This window comes from Thamnophis sirtalis, unplaced genomic scaffold (assembly GCF_051295495.1).
Source record: "Thamnophis sirtalis isolate CommonGarterSnake01/CBP01778 unplaced genomic scaffold, rThaSir2_p1.2 scaffold_1, whole genome shotgun sequence".
Lineage (NCBI taxonomy): Eukaryota > Metazoa > Chordata > Lepidosauria > Squamata > Natricidae > Thamnophis > Thamnophis sirtalis.
In genome coordinates, this window is record NW_028261381.1 from 12499455 (window position 1) to 12521954 (window position 22500).

The 22500-nt window shown below is 41.1% G+C and overlaps 1 protein-coding gene across 1 annotated transcript in view; it reads left to right on the forward strand.

Annotated features, from left to right (window-relative positions):
* The window catches only part of TMEFF2 (transmembrane protein with EGF like and two follistatin like domains 2), a 300142-nt gene that overhangs the window by 175585 nt on the left and 102057 nt on the right, over positions 1-22500 (forward strand). Inside the window, exon 5 of the mRNA XM_087707692.1 lies at positions 19877-19973. Coding sequence (XP_087563818.1) covers positions 19877-19973 — 97 coding nt within the window. The remainder of the gene's footprint in view (positions 1-19876; positions 19974-22500) is intronic.

The following is a 22500-nucleotide window of genomic DNA, read 5'->3' on the forward strand; positions in this document are numbered from 1 at the left end:
TAATGAGATTTGTGCATCCCTTCTCAATAAATTTGGGTAATTTGTTCAAGGGTTTGGCATGGATAGCAACATCATGTCTTAAACTTGAAAAATGTCTCTGTCATCTTATGCATACTTCCTTAGAAATAAATGCACCTGGGCCTATTTCTTAATAGAAATAAGGAAACTATCTATTAGTCCCCTGAAGGTCATAGCACTGTAGAGATCTTGATGCATGTTTATGAAGGAACAACAACAAGAACAGGAAAAAAATATTGACACCATTGAGAGTAATGTCCAAGGAAGTCTAGATTGAATTGCAGCCCGTGATCTTAGATTGTTTTTTACTAAGGTAATGCGCAAATGCTGTCTAATATGGTAGCAGAACAGCAATGACAAAGAAGCAAAGAGCCAATACTTGAATCAAAGGCACATTTGCCAATTTCACTTTTTTCGTTCAAATGACTGACATGGGAAATTTTTAAAAAGCCTGATGTAAGTGTCACTTTCAAAAAATGAACAGTCTTTCCTAATTTGTGGCATAATGAAACCCATATTAAAGTTTACAACTACTCCATATGGTGTTTGGAAGTTCCTGTGTAATGAAGCCATTTCCTTTTAAAATAAAACTAAAGCAACAGCGAAGATGTAAGAGTTCCCAACATACTACTTGACCATTTTCCCTTCTGCATTTTATGAGATTTAGCTCTTGGCAAATTTAAGATGAACTTTTTTTTTTTGTTAAAGACTGGCAGCTGCTAAATGGTTTCAAATATTGGTATATTGTTCACATGGTACATAAGAGTCATGGTGGCGCAGCGGGTAGAATGCACTGCAAGCTGATTCTGCTGTCTGCTAGCAGTTCGATTCTCTCTGACTCAAGGTTGACTTAGCCTCCCATCCTTTTGAAGTCAATAAAATGAGAATCCAGATTGTTGGAACAATATGCTGATTCTGTAACCACTTAGAGAGGACTGTAAAGCACTGTGAAGTGGTATATAACTTTAAATGCTATTACTAGTAATGGGGAAAGTTGGCATCAGTCAGAACCACTTCACACCCAACATACCATAAGAGTTTTGCAGGAAGAATGTGGATGTATGTAAAATTCATCCCAGGGTAGGAAATTGTGTTGTGAAATAGGCCATAGTAGGATGACAGTGCAGTTTGAAAGAAAGGCAGGATAAAAAGAAGCTATAAACATAGCTACAACGTTTTGGTTCTGAAATCTTTAGCTGTAGTGAACTTTATACACTTGGAAAAAAATATCACTTTTTATGTGAAGAGTGGAAAAAGGATTGGTGCTGGTGTCAGTTTTCCCAAGTTGGTTGCTTCTTGCTCTTCAACTTCCGTCACGCCTAGCTAGTAAGACCTATATTTATTAGATGTGGTTGGTGGGAGTTATAATCTTATATAGTCAAAGGATACCAACCAACTTGGGAAAGGTATCTGTATATGTAGATGTGTGTTCTCCGTCCAGGAACGAAAGCCAAAAGCCACATAACTAAAAAGGTTTCTTTTAATCAGTCCAAGCTCTTGTTGGCTGCAAGCCCAAATAAACAAAGATAATAGCTCTGACAAAAGTCCTATAACTCACAAAACACTGCAAACAGGATTCTATATATCAAGCCACTTATCCAAGTTAGCTTCTCTCGATATATGAACGCGAACGAGGAACATTGACTCCTGCAAGAAGGGCATGGCCCAAGCAGACTCTTTTATACTCAAGAGAGGATCTTAATCAGCATCAGCTAAGCACAATCATCCTTCAATTACGCAGTTGTTCCTTCCGTCGAGTAACCCTTCGACAGGGTGCATCCTGAAACAACTCACAAATGTTTTCCGGAACATTCCCTTTAATCCAATGTTCTGCCGCCACCTGGTGGCCAACCAGTCTCTCCTCGCCCTGCTCGGAGTCGACACCCTGTCCAGGGTCCTCCATTCTTCCAAGGCCGACTCATAAGACCCCTCGCTGTCGGAGTCTGGCGGCAGCTCCAAAGGCTCATGCCGGGCCACAACAGATGTGTAAAATGTACATTATAAATATTATACACCTTTTTACATAATTAGCCATTTCTAGGAGGAACATATTGCTGAAAGATATGCTTCTTCGATAGGAGAACAGGCATCACTGATTTTTCAATCCATGTATTTTCTCAAAGCAGAGAATAATACCTGAATAATCCCAACTCTATTGCTCTTTCATGAGGCTTGGTTGTTCCCACGGCTATTTGGGCCGGGAGCTTGAGCAAGCTCCATTGTATCAATGTTTTATTATTATTTCAGTAACTGAAGTGATCTGGTTCTTTGACCCCCAGGCATGTGATGGATTTTTAAAAAATGATTTTATGATTTAGGGGGAGTGGAGGTTCAAACTTTATACACCATCTTGGGTCACATCCGTGAAAGAACATACTGTATATGTATGAATGAAAATATTGGAAGAAGTAATATAAGTGACTTCTTACGTGGCAAAGCAAATAGATACAGGGACTGTTTTTCTCCTGTGCCGTCAATCTGCTGAATACCTTAATTTGACAGTATCGTCTAATGTCTATGTACATCAGAGGTGGGTTCCTACCAGTTCGCACCTATTCGGTAGAACCGGTTCGTCAAATCTACCGAACCGGTTAGAAGAGGTTCCACCAGTGGACCCAGAAAGCAGGCTACACCTACAGAAGAGGTTCCAAAATTTTTTGAAACCCACCACTGGTCCTTGGATATGATTATTCTACACTATCAGGCTCATATTTATAAAACTCAGTGCCTCTGTGAAAGGTAAGGATGACTACTGCGTTTGTGGTGCAATCAGAACATTGCGTGTGTTGAAGTTGTTTTAATGCAAACCAAAGATGCCTTTTAAAAAACAAGCATACATCATATTCTTCTGCATGCCAGTGTTGTGTGTGAGGTAATTTAAGGTGGTTCTGACAAGTGTCATCGGCATCTTCATATCCGGTCACATGGGAGGCAAGCCACTCCCACAAAGGAGGCCACACCCACAGAGTAGGTTCGAACAATTTTTGAAACCCACCACTGATGTACATTTACCCATGAAGTATGCTTGTAGTATTAGCATTTATGGATAATCTTCCCTACTCCCTGCTCTTATTGGTATTGTAATGATGATGAGTCTGTTGCTTTGCATGTACACTTAAGAGCTTTGCACCGGAGAACAATTTCTTGTGTGTCTAACCACACTTGGCCAAATAAAGTGTTCAGTTACGTTATGTTACATTATGTTATGTTATAAATTCTTTTGTTTAATGTATAAATTTTATAACAACAATTCAAACAGATCATAAAAACTAACAGGAATTACTACAGAATAAAGAGAACAATTAGACAGAAAGAGAGAGAAAAGAGAGAGAAAAGGGGAAAAAAATGAGAAAGAAGCTTCAGTGAACTTTTCAGCAAATGCAAATATGATTACAAAAGTTATCTTTTAATTTGTTATTACGAAACAGAAAACCCCTCATTTTTCCTCTCATCCAATTTTAATATAAATTGTGATAGCAGCATTGTTTTAGCAGCAAGAAGAATATAAGATGCCTAACCAGTTCCCAGATAAGAAAATTCTTTTCTAAACTGGTTTAAATTTGGCAAATCTCAAATGAATGAAGAATTTTGTTAAGTGTGGGGCCACAACAAGAGAGAGAGGGGGGGAAGGAAGGAAGGAAGGAAGGAAGGAAGGAAGGAAGGAAGGAAGGAAGGAAAAAAGAAAGAAAGAAAGAAAGAAGAAAGAAAGAAAGAAAGAAAGAAAGAAAGAAAGAAAGAAAGAAAGAAAGAAAGAAAGAAAGAAAGAAAGGCTTACCCTGGAGTTTTTTTAGTGGAAAGCCCAGTAGAGCTATAGTACAGATTAGGAAGGCTGGTATTTGCAACTACTCCCTCAAGTATTCTGGATTACACCACCGAGGGCTTTTAAAATCACTAGAAATGAGTTTGGAGACAGGGAAGTGCTTATAAATGAGATGGATGCCTTAAGTGGCTAAAAGAAAATGGGAACAGTCTTGCAAATGCCATACCCATCAGCCTTCACCAACCCTTTCCAGGATATTTCTGGCTCAGGATGCAGTAGAGGAATTGCATACCTTAGGATGCTAGACAAAGCTGTAAATAAAAGCAAATATGGGATATTTGAGTGATGTTTTTAAAATAAATTCATTACTAAAATACCAACAAGTTAGAAAACTGCTCCATTAATATAGACAGTAAATCAAACTGATTTGCCCCCCGGTCATACTTTATACAGAACCTTCAAAACTAGCCCTGAGTAGAAATGGCTTCTATAAATGTATCTAGGGCAGGTTGCTGCGATTCCCATGTCTCTTAATGAAGTCCACAAATAAACTATGTCCTGTGCGAAGAAGTGTTCAATTGGTCTATTATAAGTTACCTTCACTGGGAGATTTGCACATCTAATATTTCATATGCAATTCAGAACGGCTTCAAAAGAAGCCAGGCAAACTTGGGGGGGAAAAAACGAATGTCCTTTATCAATCCGAAAAGAGGTTCTTGCTTTCAAAAAAAAATCACTGGGTGAATTAATTGCTCCCGGCCCAACCTATCTCATAGTCTACAACTGATGATGCTACCTAGTTTGGATAGTGAAATATCTGCAAGAAAACAGCCAAACTCAGAGAGCCAAGGACCCTACCTCACAGAGTTGTGGTAGGGGGAGTTGGTGACTGGGGGTCTGTTTTATGCCTCTTTGAGTTCCTGGGAAAAAAAGCAGAACATATATCTAACAAGAAATAAAGGATGTGTATAGCTAAGGTGACCAGATTTTCAGATTGGTAAAGAGGGACACCTTTGACAATTTAAAAAAAAGAATCCACACAGAATAAATTGAAGTAAAACATTTCAAACTATTCCACACAGAATAAATTGAAGTAAAACTATTTTTAAAAATTCTATGCACAATATATTTCAAAGTATTGTGCATAGAATTTTTAAAAATGGTTTCACTTCAATTTATTTTGGATAGAATCTTTTTTTAAATTGTCTTAGACAAATTTAAAAAAAGATTCTATCCAAAATACAAAATACCAGCTGCAGTTATTCACTTAAGAACTGTGGCAAAAAGGTGGTATAGTGACCAAAGTTACAATGGCATTGAAAAAAGTGACTGATGACCATTTTTCACACTTAGCGACCATTTTCACACTTAGCGACCGTTGCAGCATCCTCATGGTCACACGATCAAAATTTTGATGTTTGGCAACAGATTCGTATTTATGATGGTTTCAGTGTCCTGGGGTCATATAATCGCCTTTTGACAAAGTCCAATGGGGAAACCAGATTCACTTATGTTACTAACTTATCAGCTGCAGTTATTCACTTAAGAACTGGGGCAAGAAAGGTGGTATAGTGACCAAAGTTACAATGGCATTGAAAAAAAGTGACAGATGACCATTTTTCACATTCTTTGGTACTCAGCCTTCCTTCTGGTCCAACCTTCACAGCCATCCATTGCAAATGGGAAAACCACAGCCTTGACTAGATGCACTTTTGTTGGCAGGGTGATGTCTCTGCTTTTTAGGATGCTGTCTAGATTTGCCATAGCTTTCCTCCCCAGGAGCAAGCGTCTTTTAATTCCTTGGAATTGGGTATGTCTAGTTTAATGAAAAGAAGGACCGAGGTATTGTATTAGGGTTGCTGCAATTAATATACTTAATAACTCAATTTTTATTCTTTATTTTTAATAATAATTTTCATAACAGTTGCTCCTGTTTTTGTAATTACTGTTTTATATTATTATTTTAGTGGATTGTTGTACACCCCTGAGAGTCATTTCTATTGAACAATGTATTTATTTTCACATTTGAACAATGTATTTATTTTCATATTTAAGGAAAGGCATCATCTATAAACTAAGCAAAGGTGTAGCTTCCAAGATGTGCCCTTGGGATCTTGAAGTTGGTGAGAATCTACTCAGAGATTAATTGAGGAAAGCTTAATAACAGGGAGTTCTTAACTTAAATCCACACAGAATAATACTATTTAAAAAAAACCTATGCACAATAAATAAAATATTATTTTAAAATACATAAAAAAATTAAAAGAAAAAAAACCAGGTCACTTACCAGCAGGCAGACATTCCAAGTCAACCCAGAATGATATAGATGTTAATACAAAGAACTGAGCAAATTAAAATGAAATAGTCCCAGGGAAATATTTTTCCCAGGGAAATATTTTTCAAAGAAAAATAGAAGCCACCATTTTTTCCCACACGAGCAGACCTCCAAACTCCGTGCCCCTCCCATCTGGGAAATCCAGGAAGGAACAGTTGCTACTACTCTAGGCAGCTCTGTTTCCTGCAGCTCGATGGTGCTTGGTCATTTTTTCTTATAAAAGTGAGTAAAAAGGGGTGTGGGGGTCCATTTTTTTGCTTTAACGTTTTAATATCTTCAATGAAAGTACTGAGACAGAGAGAGGGATTAGACAGGGTGTCTTTTGTCTTGCCCCGGTTAGGATTTCTTAAGCAAATCCACTGGGCTTTCAACATGAAGCCAGAAAATTGGGACTTTTTTAAAAACGCGGCGGGAAACGGGACAAATTGTTATAAAGCGTGATTGTCCCACCATAATCGGGACGTCTGGTCACCTTATGTATAGCTCTCCTTTACACACCCTTATGCATATAAATATAAAAGCAGCTGTAAGAATTCTGCAGTGGGCAGAAAAGGAATTTAGGTTTGTCTGATAAAAATCAGAAAATTGCCATAAGGATTTCACATCCATGTGCAGACACATGCACACAGATTCTGCTACTTATGTCCAAAGGAAAGTCTTTCCTGAGATAAAGTGAGGCATCTATCTGTATGTGTTTCAGGACTGTTAAAATTGTGGCTGTAAACTTCCCTTGGCTTTTTCTTCCATGATGCAATCAGTTACTCCCCCTCCATTCTCCATTATATCACTTCAAAGTGAATGTCATTGTCTGGGAAGGAGATTGATTGATTGATTGATTGATTGATTGATTGAAGGAATGAATGAAATTATACACTACCCATCTCACAATTGAAGTTAACCATCTTTCTATCCTGGTATCCCCCTCCCCCCCATCTACGATTACATGAGGTGAACTGTCAGGTTATGGAGAGGAAAGAGAAAGAGCAACAAATGAAGTGCATTGAAAGAGGGGGGACAGGATTGCAAGGAGAAGAAATTGTTGCCCCTGCTGAAGAGCTTTGAAATTGTTCTGCAGCCTGACTGTCTAAAGGCAATCTGCTCCGTGACCCGACAAATGTGCGCCCGACAAATGCACGCCGACAAAACTGCCATGACAAAACGGCGACATTGAAAGCGCGTCCACTAAAGCGCACTGACAAAACCGCACCCACAAAAGCACGATTAGGGTTTTTAGGATTAGGATTAGGGTTGTTAACATTGTTACCGTTGTTTTCGCGTTGTTTTTGATGGCGCGCTTTTGTCGGCGCGCATTTGTCGACATGCTTTAGTGGGCGCACTTTCAACGTCGCTGTTTTGTCGCGGCGGTTATGGCGTGCATTTGTCGGGTGCGCATTTGTCGGTGAACCATCTGCTCTCTATGGCTCACCTGTCTGCGTGCAGTTCGTTTAGCACTTGATCTGAGGTCAGTGGGAAAGGAGGGTTCCCTCTCCCCCAGCCCAGAACAAGGTAATCAGAGGGAAATGGCAAGGAGGCCTCTCCCACAGCAGGTGATTCAGCCCTTCTCAATTTAACCGCATGAAAAGGACGCTTGGTGCATAAAATTGGAGCTCTTGCATCTCAGATATGCTTCGCAGCCCTGCTGAGACCCAGCAGTCTCAGTCTTGAGTGCTCATTGAGATCAAGGATAATGTTTCAGCCCACGTCAGATGGCTTTTGATCAGGGTCAAGTTGGCAATGGAAATTGCAGCTAATTTCCTTTTGTGTAAGCGGACGTGGGGTGGGTCACTTCTTCATGGAACAAGGAGGCTGGGGGGCAACCCAAGGAGCCGAGCGGCATTACATACTTGGTATTTGTGGCAGATGGAATTGTGAATTTTCTTTTCATCTTTCCTGTAATGTTATTTCGAGCCGTTCCCAGAGATCTGAGAGGATAGCTACTTCTGTGCTAGTCCGTTATTTCACGCCCATTCATTTTTCTCACTTTGCAGCTTTCACCTGAGCAAATGCTATTCAAGGGGAAAAAGACTTATCGATTACAGAGGAAAGTTACTTTCAGCATCTGAACCTCTCTGGCCAGTTTGTGCCAGGGGAGATTTTTATTATAGAATAATATATATATATTATTAAATATATATATTATTAAGCTTAGCTTCCTCCCATAATTGGGGCTTACCAGGGGTTGTGACACTAAATATATACCTTCTTCCCTGGCTTCAGCTGATAAGGAGGAGACCTGTGGCTTAATGGCTAAGACGTTTGCCTAAGATGCAATACAGCACAGGTTCTATTCCCAGTAAGGGTATGGCTAGCTGATGAGAGCTAAATAGCTTGAAATAGATCTATACTAGTCTCCCTTTATTTATCAGCACAAATAAAAAAATAAAAAAACCACATATACATATATATTTGTGTGTGTGTGTGTGTGTGTGTGTGTGTATGTATGTGTATATATAGATATATAGATATAGATAGATAGATAGATAGATAGATAGATAGATAGATAGATAGATAGATAGATAGATAGATAGTTTGCAAAACTTAGTCTCACACTTTTTGCAAACACCATTGACTTCATGAATTCCACAGTGGCTTCTCTCTTTCTCTTCTGTCCTTTAGACCCACTTCCTTTTGCTAAAATGACACGAAAACACATGGTGTGATCGCTATTTGTGATGTTAAAAACATCACACCAATTTATTTGGAGTTTTTTTAAAGCATCCATCTATTTCCATTTTTTTACTCGTTGTTGTTGTCATCTACTTTATTTGACCAATAATGAAACTGCATTATAGTTTTCAACTAGGCAAGTAGTTGTTCAAAGCTCTCATGATAGAATTGCTAATAGTAATAGCAATAGCACTTAGACTTATATACCGCTTCACAGTGCTTTATATCCCTCTCTAAATGGTTTACAGAGTCAACATATTGGCCCCCAACAATCCGGGTACACATTTTACTGACTTTGGAAGGATGGAAGTCTGACTCAATCTAGAGCCAATGAGATTCAAACTGCCTAATTGCTGGCAGCAGGGAGTCAGCAGAAGTAGCCTGCAGTAGTGCAGTCTAACCACTGTGCCAATATAACATGAAATTGAACTGAACATTAAATTGAATTGAATATCCATAGTCTGTCATATTGATTCTGAGCAAAAGACAGATTTACTTCCTTGTTTGGGGGATTTTCCATCTCTTTCTGAATGATTTTTTCCAACATTTTTATCCCCACCTGTCCTTCAAAAGAGATTCCCCTTCCCAATGGCTTTCCAGTGAAGGATAAATATATCCACAGAATGTAAATGTAAATTAAATCTAGACCACAACAATAGACCCTGCAACATCCCAAGTTAAAACCATTAAACGGTGTAATCTATATAAAGAAATATGTAAACGTTCGTTTGTTCAAAATCTTGAATCTCCAAAAGTTCTTCACCGATTGCTTTGAAATTTTGACACAACGTTGCATTCGAATACACATGTGTTTTTATATACCTATATTATATAGATGTCATACCTGTGACAGGTAAAAACATGTTTTTTTGAAAACCAGCACCATCTGTTGGACATAAAAGCAACACACGCTATACTAAATATTTCACGATTCCATTTCAATGTTTCCAATTGCATTGTTATATTGAATTTTCATAGATTTTGATTTATTTTCATTTTGATTTAATTATTTTGTGTGACATTGCATTGGAATTGAGCTGTGTCATTTACCATAGCGTTCATTTTGTGAGTATAGTATATTCGGAACAGTTTGGCCTCTCTCCAGCTTTGTCCCGACAATCCCTTTATATGTATGGCTGGGCTGCGGCTGCACCCTTTCCCCTTTCCGCCCCTCCTCCGACAAGCTTTGGCCATTTCCACCAAGGGGAGCCGAAGCCCTTCAGCCTCTCCTCTCTCCCCTCCCCTCCTGCCGGGCTTTTGTTGTCTGTGGCAGGACAGTGCCTGGGCCATCCCTCGCCCTCCTCCCTTAAGCTGGCCTCCCCCAGCCCAGCCCAGCGGAGCTCCAGAGGAGGAGGAGGTGGAGCATCTCCTCAGCCCAGCCGGCTACGCACGCTCTCCACCCCCCCTCCCTCACAGCAAGCAAGCTACGGCCTCGCCAAGGTGGCTCTGATGGGGCGGCGGTGGTGTCAGCCTGAGGCACAGCAGGGCTGGGGTGGCCGCTGGGTGCCCTGTGAGGTGGCGGCTGCAGTGGCATCAGCATCTCTGGATTGGGCTGCGACCTTCAGGGGCTGCCTTGTGTCTGTGTCACCAGGGATGGCTCCTTCCTCCTCCTCCTCCTGCTCCTCAGGGGTTGCCGGACACCTCCTCTTGCCACCGCTGCTGAGAGAAGCCGGGTCGGGAGCGGTGGCCACCTCCTCCTCTTCTTCTCCTCAGCCTGGCCGGGCTGGCGCCTGAGGGAGGTGTCATCATCATCAGTGGTGGCGTTGGGCCTTCCTCCCGCCGGCCCCAATGCAGCAGCAGCAGCAGCCTGACTCAGCGGCAGAGTCTCCCATGGATAGGCTGTCGAGAAGCCGGCCCAAAGGGAAGGAGCGGCTCGGGTTCCCCTCATGGTGGAAGGAGAGATGCCAGAAGACTGATGGGCTTCCCAGCAGGCCAGTCCATCCAGCTTCCCATGCAGGTGTTTTTCAGTGACTGTTCCTGCCCGGGAGCTCCTACAGGGCACATGCCTTCGCCATGGTTGTGCTGCATCAAAGGGGGAGGTTTGGGCAGTGAGAAGGGCAACAGCTGAGGAGAGGCTGCGGCAGCCACTGAGTCTCCACCTGACATCGCTTTCCCCCCTCCCCCCAGCACAGGGTGGGCTCCACTGAGCCACCTCTGCTTAGTTCCGCCAGGATCCAAGGGGGAGAACATTAGTTGGAGACCGAACAGAGAAGAAGGGAAGTGAGACCAGACTGGGGACACGGGAGGAGGAGGAGGGGGTTACTGGTTGGAAGTCTGCAAGGTGGGATCACCACGCACGCAACCGGAGGAGGAAAGAACAAAACCTTGCGCTAATAGGGGAGGAGCTTCTGCTGCTCCTCTCGCCGAAGGCGGCCAAACCCCCAATATCAGAGTGTGTGTGTCTGTGTGTGTGGTGGGTGGGGGGAAAGTAGAAGCCGGAATGGAGGCGAGGAGGGGGGAAAGAGAGATGTGCACAGTACAGAGGATGCTGGAAAAGCAACTCACTCTGAGTGATGGAGGTTGATGGGCAGAGCTACGGAAGCCAAGAGGTGACCATTTCAGAGGCGTAAAACAAGGCGGGGAAAATAAAAAAAATAAAGTAACGTGGGATGCGTGTACCTGAGATTCCATATTAAGACTCTTACCCATGCTACAGTGTACACATGCAGCTCTTTGGCCCCTCTCCTGTGGCTCCCTGCTGACCCAACTGCGCAATCTGTTCTCCGCCCCGAGAAGGCACGAGCCCCTCGCTTGCCTTTACGATTCCGTGTCCTTCACAGGCAACTCAATGTTAGGAAGAGCTCCAGCCGTTTTCCCGTGCTCATCTCTTGCATGCACGTGCACAAGCAAAATACCCTCCTGGGCTAGGATCAAGGCAGAGGGGATAACAACTCTCCTCCCATTGTCGCCACTTGTGCAATGTGGTGAGTAACTGGGTATGCAGCTCAGGGGAGTCACTCTGCGCAGGAGACTCCTCAGCGCCAGACTCAGGTCAGCGCGAGCCACAGTCCCTTCATGTTGGCTGAGAAAGGAGGGGAATGGGGAGCCGCAGCAGAGCTGGTTGGGTGCAGGGAGGGAAGCGCTCCAGTTCCCCTGTGCTGCACAGGGCTCTCCTTGCGCAGGGCTCTGGAACTCCTTCTCTGCATCCAGAGACGGCTACTCCGGCTCTTTCCTGAACCAACACAAAGGGGACTGCAGCTGGTGCTGACCTGAGTCTGGCGCTGAGGGGTCTTCTGCGCAGCGTGGCTCTCCTGTGCAGTACAGCCAGCTACTCACTTCTCAATGGTGGCAGCGGAAGGAGTCGCTGTCCCCGCCGCTGTGATCCCAGCCCAGGAGGGTATTTTGCTTGAGCGCGCAAAAAAAAGATGAAAGAGAAAAGGGGAGAAAGAGAGAGAGAGAGAGAAATGAAAGAGAGCTGGAAGGAGAGAATGGGAAAGAGGAAAAATAGAGGGAAACAAATTAGAGGGAGAAGGGGGAGTGGAAGAAAGAAATGAAAGAGAGCTGAAGGGAGAGAATGAGACAGAGGGAAAAGAGAGGGAAGCAAATCAGGGAAAGAAAGGAAGAGAAAAAAAGGAAGGAAGGAAAGAAAGAAAGAAAGAAAGAAAGAAAGAAACTTTCTCAGATCTATGATGAAAGCAATGGCAAGCTAGATCTCTTATCAAGAAAACTGCAGTTTGCCAGAAGGCACAAATTGGAAGCAAGTCTGATTTTTTTAAAAAAGAAAATAACAGAGATGGCAAAAAAAATGCATCTGAAAATAAGATTATTTAAAATTTTGGATAACGTATTATATTGTCAAACTCAAAAGAAATCAAACTATATATCCTATTGCTGTTAGTACAATCTTGCCCAGCTTCTATCAACTTAGAGTTCACTATGAAAAGATTACAGAGAAGCAATTTCCTACAATTAATAACTTTATTTTGGATTTGCTATCGTATTCAATGAGAAAGAAAGAAAAAGAAAGAGGGAAAGGGAAGGAAAGGAAGGAAGGAAAGAAGGGAGGATTGATGGATGGATGGAAGGAAGGAAGGAAGGAAGAAAGGAGAGAAAGGGAGAGGAAAAATAGAGAAAAACAGAAATGAGAGGGAGGGGGAGAGAAGAGAGAGAGACCCTATTCCCACAGAAAACACTGAGCCATGAAACCTGGGTAGGCATGTTTGGGGGGGGGTGTCATATCACTGGGTGGGAGTGATATTGAGCTGGCCACACCCACCCAGGTTTTGTGGCTCCCGGTATTTTCTTTTCTAGGGGAAACAGATCCAAATGGCTCTTTGAGTGTTTAAGATTGCCGACCCCTGTGCTACACCATGTTTCTAGACAAAATTTCATTTATTTGTAATTAGAAGTAAATATTTCACAATATATAATTACATATTGCTTTTGTGATTAATCACTATGCTTTAATTATGTTCAATTTATAACAATAAAAATGCGTCCTGCATGTCAGATATTTACATTACGATTCGTCACAGTAGCAAAATTACAGTTACATAGTAGCAATGAAAATAATTTCATGGTTGGGGGTCACCACAACATGAGGAACTGTATTAAAGGGGTCGCGGCATTAGGAAGGTTGAGAACCACTGGGTTAGATCCTTCTAAACAGTCTAGAACAGTGTTTCCCAACCTTGGTGACTTTAAGTCCTGTGGACTTCAACTCCCAGAATCCCCCAGCCAGCAGCTGGCTGGGGGATTCTGGGAGTTGAAGTCCACAGGACTTAAAGTCACCAAGGTTGGGAAACACTGGTCTAGAAAACACTCTGCATCTACTCTCTTGCACAACTTTTTGCTAATAACACTGGGATCGAGGTGGAACCTCCGTATGAAATCTCTTCGTACCTTCACCTATAAAGCAAAGATTAGTTTAGGAGTTATTCTAATTTGATATCATTGTAAGAATGTGTTAGGACTGGTAAGAACTGTCTTCAGAGAGGTCATCTGGATAGTGATTATGCTGCTGCTTCCTCTGCCTCCCTCTTTACAGGTGAATGGGGCCAAGAGAAACTTTAGCCTGGTGGAAGTCATAATGCTGTGCCATCAATAAGCAGAAGCTTCTTTATAGTCAAGAATACCTGGGACCAAAGCATTGGGCATGTGATATTAAGGGGGTCATGACTGATTGCTGACCCAACACAGTCAGAGAGGAACTTATATCAGTCAGGAGGGAACCATCAGCTGTTTATGTGTAGTAGAACTACCCTGAAAGGGAGTCAAAGTTCATTGTCTTTGGCATATATTGATTTGTAGCTCAACCTCACTGATTCTTCACCACAGATGACCACATGGCCTGACTGACCCGTCTCTCTTTCTTTCTCTCTCCCTCTCTCTCTCTCTCTTTCTCCCTCTCTCCCTTCCTCCCTCTCAGTGGTGGGTTTCAAAAATTGTTCGAACCTACTCTGTGGGTGTGGCCTCCTTTGTGGGAGTGGCTTGCCGCCCATGTGACCGGATGGGAGTGGCTTGCCACCCATGTGACCGGATATGAAGGTGCCGACGACACTTGTCAGAACCACCTTAAATTACCTCACACACAGCACTGGCATGCATAAGAATAGGATGTAAACTTGTTTTTTAAAAGGCATCTTTGGTTTGCGTTAAAACAACTTCAACACACACAATGTTCTGATTGCACCACAAACGCAGTAGTCATCCTTACCTTTCACAGAGGCACTGAGTTTTATAAATATGAGCATGATAGTGTAGAATAATCATATCCAAGGACCAGTGGTGGGTTTCAAAAAAGTTTGGAGCCTCTTCTGTAGGTGTGGCCTGCTTTCCGGGTCCACTGGTGGAACCTCTTCTAACCGGTTCGGTAGATTTGACGAACCGGTTCTACCAAATAGGTGCGAACTGGTAGGAACCCACCTCTGGAGTGCTGGCTAGGGAATTCTGGGAGTTGAAGTCCATCTATCTGAAAGTTGCTGAGGTGAGAAACTCTGACCTAGAGACTGTAGGATTAATTTGGGGACTTCTTGCCAAATGGACATGGTTTGACCCTTCCTCTATTCTGGAAGCAGAAAAAAACAAGTTAGTATTGTCTGTTCAAAAAAGTTTGGAGCCTCTTCTGTAGGTGTGGCCTGCTTTCTGGGTCCACTGGTGGAACCTCTTCTAACCGGTTCGGTAGATTTGACAAACCAGTTCTACCGAATAGGTGTGAACTGATAGGAACCCACCTCTTCTTCCTCCCCTCCCTCCCTCATTTGTAGAAATGTAGGTAGGATTTTCTGAATGTATTATGGATGTTGGCATGTCTGTTTCTTTCTCTGTGAGGACTAATCCTCCCTTCTTCAGTCAGGCTTCCTTATGACAGGCAAGGGCAATTTAGAAAGCTGTGGGGGGGGGAGTGGGAGGGGAAGAAAACCAACCACCCTTAGTCACCTTAGAAAATGAACATCTTATCCTCCTGAAGCTTAAATAGCAGCAGGAAATCAGGAGAAAATAACTCTTTCTGGGTTGTCAGCTTTTATCAAGGCACTCATCTCCGCAGTAGGAGAAACAGAAAGTGGGGGTGGAGACAGGAAGGATTCACTTTAAACAGATTTTATCACCAGGCAGTATTGTACAGACCAATGACAGGGGGAAATAAATAAATAAATAAATAACAATATAAAGGGTCCTATTTTTATTTAATGTCACAGAGTCAGCTGAATAGATGGGTTCTCTTCGGTCAGGCTTGTGTCTTCAATCACTAATGGTAACTTAAAATGAAACAAACTGCCTGGTCATTTTTTGATTTAGGAAAAAACAAACGAGGAAGAAATGCTTCACTTATATATTTAACAAGTTTGTTTCCACAGTGTCTATTTAGTATTCAAACTGTACATCAGGGATCCCGAGTGCTTTGAATGCAAATCTGAATTCTGCCATTCTTGAGAATGTGCTTAAAGTTAGTGATGAAAACCTACTCGCTAACATTATAGGTGGGTATATTAAGGGGAGCAGAAGAAAGTTAGATGGAAACACATTGCGAGATAAACGTGTAAGGATTTTCTTTTCTTTTTTTGAACAACAATAAAATACTGGGGTTTCTTTCTTTATACCCTTTCTGACACGTATACAAAGGCAAAGGTTGATAACGTTTTGATGACCAAGGACTGCCTTTAATCTTGGGTGTAGAGGAAATTGCCTCACAATTTTGATGCAGAAAGCTCAAGACGGTGACATACCATTTTATCTCCTAATTTGATAGGGAAGAACAGTTCTCGCTGTACTGAACAGCCTTATCTATGCATTAAGATGCTTCCTTGGAGGCTGAGGGGTTGGTAGAATCCACTGACAGTGGAATACCTTTCCTTTAGAATCTGCCTCTGCAAATATTCTCGCCGACTAAAACATTTCTCTTTGCCCAGGCATATTAACTTGTACACAGTACAATTCCCAAGAATTCAAGGGTTTCGCCAATGTTTTGTTGGCAGATTGTATTTTCAATATTTGTAGAAGCATTTTTATTGCTTCCCTGAATAACAAGAACCTCCTACTTGTATCCTGCTTCCCCGAACATAAGACCTCCCCGGATAATAAGCCAATTGGGCTTTTGAGCGCATGCGCTAAAATATGCCCTTACCCCAAAAATAATCCCTCCCCCAAAACTATTGCAACACAGCAGCAGCCATGACCATGCTCACTGCCTCCTGCACCTCAAAAATAATAAGACCTTCCCAAAAATAAGGTCAAGCGCTTATTTCAGGGGTCAAAAGAAAATAAGACCCTGTCTTATTTTCAGGGAAATACGGTATGTATTTACATTTGTGTCTATGTGTCTGTATAGCATATATTGTCCAAATAATCAACTGTGGAGCAATATTGCAGTGAGGACTTTACAGGCAAAAGAATGAAAGCAAACTCCAAATAACATAGAACAAAAGACAGCTTTTGCCCACTTAATGGGCAAGTCTCTCTTTCTTTGGATCAGTATTTCATAATCAGGATGCTAATACAGGAACCTATACAGGACGTATAAGCTAGAATACCTAGCTTATACGTCACCTCAATTGTCTTCTATTGTTTGGACATATTTCACGTAATATTATGATGGTCATAATATTAATATAATGGATTAGACACACTGCAGAACTTTGAACAAAATGAAGAGCGCTGTAAAATGGTCCTTTAAATAATGCAATAAAATTGTGATGTAACAGATTGGGGAAAGGGGTATTTGTTAAATCTGAATACCTGTTAAATCCCAAATAATTTCTGTCATTTGCATAAATATATAATTGAAGTTTTTAGATCATTTGTGAGTCAATTTCTGCCATTTGCCGATTGCATAATGACACAAATTATGTAAATGGGCCTAAATGGAGTAAAATTGTCATTTGCATAATTGCTCAAATGACATAATTGGCACAGATGATATAAATTGCCTCAGTTGTCTATATGACTTCAGAAACAATGGACTTCACTTAGGTAACATTTTAAAACAACATTTTAACTGTTTTCATTCAAATTCTGATGAATATACATAGAGAGGAAGGCCGTATACTGTGAATCAAATGTAAGTAAACAGGTTCACAGCCCAAGTCAAGCATAACAGGGATCATCATCACACTTTTAGAGAAGCATCTTAGTCCTGCTGTGTAGCAAAAGATGCTGCCATGCTTGTGCCATGATGTTTTCAACTAGAAGCCTTAGAACCAGATCTGGCTTCTGAATATGGGTCTAAGATTTCCCTAAAAACAAAGGATTCCTCTTATGGATCAAAGGGGGAATGGCTTTTAATGCCGCAAAAACCACCAAAGTAAATTGCCTTTTTTGTGCCCCTTTTTAGGATTTTGATTGGAATTAAGATGTTTTATTGTTAAAGTGTTTCTGCATCACAGTCAAGTTTGTTAACTGTATGAAAATGAACCAGGCGCAGAGGATTATAATCCATTTCTGTTTTCATAATTTTAAAGATGAAAATGAATAAAATCACAAAATGCTTCTGCTCTAAGAATATCATCATAAAGAAAACTGTGTACCTTTTCTTTTTGGTAAAGCTGAAATTCATATATGGATACAGATATTTCTTTTGATAGAAGAGAGAGAAACTATGCAAAGAAAAAAAGGTTCCAAAATTATTTTGCAACTGGTCCAAGATTGGCTGCAGTCCCTACTGAGCTCATAACAACTATTAGCAAGTGAAGCTCAACAGTATCTGGTCGTGTTCCAAGAATCCCTAGCTTTAGGAGGCTGCTGGAACGTTTGGACTTTGGAGATAAAGTTGTGGCTTGCTTTGACCAAATTACTCCCATGGTTGCTGTGGCTATCTCTCAATTGAACTGGTGAGACTACCAGAAAAGAAGCTTTTGCAAGAAGCCAGAGGAGTCTATTGGGTTCCAAACTACAAAAATGTCTTTTGAACAGTGTAGGAGGATGAGTGATTTAGGTTCAAAAACTCATCATCGCTGAGAGGCAGATTAGAACACAGAATGAGATTTGAGACCAAAATGCCAAATTGTACCCTTGTTCTCACAGTACACAACATACCAATTTCAGAGAAGGCAGACTGGTTATTAAAGTTGAGCCAGTTCAAACATGCATGTTAATCAGGGGGGGGGGGGACACACTGACTTCCAGATACATTTTTGGATGCAAAGGTGTGGGCAGGTAATGAAACTATTTTAAATATATATATTTAAAATTAAGTGTGTTATTAAAATATTTTAAACATTAAGATCTTGAAAACATTAAATATTAAAATCAGACGTGAGAGCATCAAATACATTATAGGTGGTGTCTGCAGATATTAGCACTCTTGATGGGCCCTCCTTGAGGGATCTGATTCGACTCTACTGGAACTGTTCCCCTGATGATAAATAATGTCACAGTTTAGCTAAAACTCAAAGGACCTCTTCGCTTGTTTGTTTGTTTTACATCATATCATTTATAAACCATCTCCATCTGGCCAATTCTGGGCAGCATTTGTGAGCAAACTAAAATGAAGTATACCTCAAAAATTAAACAATACAATATAAATTTATCCTAAACAATACATGAACATCTTGCAAGCATCCCATGGGTTTCCCCCTAATTGTAGAAACAAATACAACATCTGACTTAAGAGCCATTTCTCCTCTTTTCTTTTATCTAAAATTGCTGAGGGCATCTTGAAAGAGAAAATAACCACCAAAGAGAGAACAGGTGAACATCACCTTAAGATTTAGGATTGATACTACATTAAAGACCAGTATCTAGAGATATAAGTAGGAGTACAGTTGGTGTATGAGCCAGGCAAAACCCACAGGCAGCACCATGGTGTGTGTTTTATTGTATTTTTATGTATCATTGATATCTCTCTACTGGTCTAGTCCAAATGCACCCAAGTGGCTCACCAGCATCTCTGTCCTTTTGCATCTTTAGAAAATCCAGATCAACTTCCATTAAGTGTAAAACACAAAGCTACCAGTATCTTGATGGAAGGTGCTCCACTAAATGTTTAGTCTTCTCTGCTTCTTTGTGTAGCATTTCTCTACAGATTGGGTTAGCCTTATGAGATATGTCAGGTCCAGGAATCTACCGGAACTCTGTTGTTGCAAGGGTATAATAACCAATCCTGAAAAGCTTCTCTTTCTTTTTATACTCAAGAGAATCAAGGCAGAGTATTCTGAGTTCCTTCCTCATTCCTCCTCTCCATCTTCTTCTCAAGGCTTAGCTGGTGTTCTGTTCTTCAAGAACAGGAGATAGAGGTATCTCCTCTACCTTGGTGACTTTTGAAAGCCAGAACTACCAGCTGCATACAGAGGGGCCTCAATTAGTATAACCCAAACACTGAAAATTTGGATTATGCAGAGATCTGAAACTAAAGATCAAAATGTGATACAAACTTTGCATGGCCACACAAATGGCACCTATCAGTCTTTTCCTAGACTTGTTTATAGGAGCTGCAGGAAAAGCAACATTAATTCCAAATCTGTTGTCTTTCAAATCTGGATCTCTCTGCCCAATCTGCTCCATCCCACAGTCAGAGGTTGCAGCTGAACATGGAAATGGCTGTTGTCATTTGTGTTTACAATACTTTCTGTATCCTCAAAAGATGGATATGAATAATGATTTTGTGCTCTTTTGAAAGGCGTGAGCATTTTTTTTTCTTGACTTCTGTCTTTCTCTCATAGGGAGTGAAGGTTCGGGAGAAACCATTCAAAAGGAAACATCCACCTGTGACATTTGTCAGTTTGGGGCAGAGTGCGATGAAGATGCAGAGGATGTTTGGTACAGAAACATACTTATGTATTTATTTGATTGGGAAAATATGATTTCTTTGAATGTGACACTCCTAGTAGATCACCCTCAAAAGACAATTTAGGGGAACAAAATGTGCTTTTTCTGCTGTATTAAGATCAATGAGGTATTGGATTTCCAAATATGCATTCTCTTTTGTGTGTATAGTTTCTAAGATGATTAGTCAATCAGCATTGCCTGAAATTGAGCAGACTCTAAATTTAAATAGATAGATAAATAGATAGATAGATAGATAGATAGATAGATAGATAGATAGATAGATAGATAGATAGATAGATAGACAGACAGACAGACAGACAGACAGACAGACAGACAGACAGACAGACAATATTTACAAATAGAAGAAATCCTGTTATAGAAATTTATCTGAAAAATAATATTAATGAGAGGGAAAACATTGGGATTCGACACTAGTCTCTTCCATAATGAGAAATACAATATAGTTGGTTGGTTGGTTGGTTGGTTGGTTGGTTGGTTGGTTGGTAGGTAGGTAGGTAGGTAGGTAGATAGATGGATGATAGATAGATAGATAGATAGATAGATAGATAGATAGATAGATAGATAGATAGATAGATAGATAGAATTGGAATATTAATTCCAATTCCAAATCATTGATTGATTACTTACCAATAATTTTTTGACCCCTAGCAACCACATAAATTGATTTTCTCCATGAATATTAAGTGACAAAATGCATGTGTTGAAACAGCCACCAAGCAGAACATTCATGTAACATAGTTGTGAAGATGTTGGAGAAGAAATTAGGAAAATTCATCTTCCCCCGTGGAACATGTTGGGTGAATTTGGATCAACCCCTGCATTGCTGTTCTAGGGAGAAATTGGTGAATTTTTATCTTGAATTATTAGAAGAAAGGCAGGATAAATTTAACAAACAAATATGTGAATAAATATCTTTTCAAAGATACTACATTTTAATGGAATGCGTTTGGTGATAACAAAAACACAGTACAGAAATACTGGAAATACACAGGAGGATCAGCCTGTCCCTAACCTTAACCCTTACCCAATATATTTATTGAAGATTTAGTATATATACACAAACTGCTACTCATTAAACACAGAGAATTGTCTTTTGCATGATACATACCCCATACAATTAGTGGTTGAGGTTGCATAACATTCTTAAGCAGGTTAACCAACGATTTTGGTCTATGTTTGCACCAGTGCTCAGGATGGCTGTTTTCACTTTAATGACTTCAAACAGAGACCCCCGAAAGGGTCAATGGGATTATCCAAGGGGCCAATGAAAGGCTGAGAGTCAAATGGGATTCAGTAAATATTTGGGGAGTCATTCATTTGGTGAGCCGAGGTGGCGCAGTGGTTAGAGTGCAGTACTGCAGGCTACTTCAGCTGACTGCTAGTTCGGCAGTTTGGCTGTTCAAATCTCACCAGCTCAGGGTTGACTCAGCCTTCCATCCTTCTGAGGTGGGTAAAATGAGGACCCGGATTGTTGGGGCAATTTGCTGACTCTGTAAACCGCTTAGAGAGGGCTGAAAGCCCTATGAAGCGGTATATAAGTCTAACTGCTAACTGCTATTCAGTGGTTGATAAATAATGGATGCTCTCTTGGGGTCAATTAATTTGGGGAGGTCTTTGTAGAGCTCCACACCAGTCCTCAGGTCTGAAGGTGGGGCCTGGCTAGTGGTGAGGCAGTGTTACTAAGGATTAGATTGTCAGCCACCAGCAAGAGTGGTTCTGAGTTGTCTCTATTATTGTTGTTATAGTTATCGCTTGTAGTACTTTTAGTTAAAGTAGTATTTATTGAATTATTTCCATACAGTAAATGTTTGGGATTAATGAACAATCAGTCATTTCATGCAGGGATGGATAAGCTAACGTGTTTGGGGACACCTGAGTGTTGTGTGAAATCTGTCCTTATGATAAATGTAGAACTCTATATAGAGAATGTAGCTAAGAAACCCAATCAACAGCTGCACTGCTGGAAGTCAAAATCGGCAAGATAGCAGATAGAGCATCATAATGCAAGCTCCACCCCTTTGGAATATTTGTGCAATGATTTGCATACAAATGGAGCAGGGCTTGCTTCATAATGTTCTTTTGGTCCTCTTGCCAATGTTGATACTAACATCCCCTATGGATGCAACTGCCAGCTAAAAGTTTCTATATGAACTGTCCAAGGAAACCATTGCGATTCATCCTTATTTGGGGGTTCAAGCAGGGGTGGTATTCACTTACTTTCCCTATCAGTTCGCAAATGTGAGCACTCACATCCCTGCATGCCCTCGGCCTTCCGTACATGCACTTTGATCACGCACATGGCTTGAAAACATGCCTAAATAGGACAACATAAAACCTGGGCAAGTGAGCAGGCCCATCCGCGATTTCCACTACCAATTCAGGGGAACTGGTCCAAACTGGCTGAATACCACCACAGGAATTGAACCTGGGGTCTTCTGCATGCCAAGCATATGCTTTACCATAGTGTTGTACAACACTTCTATGTTAGGGAGCTATC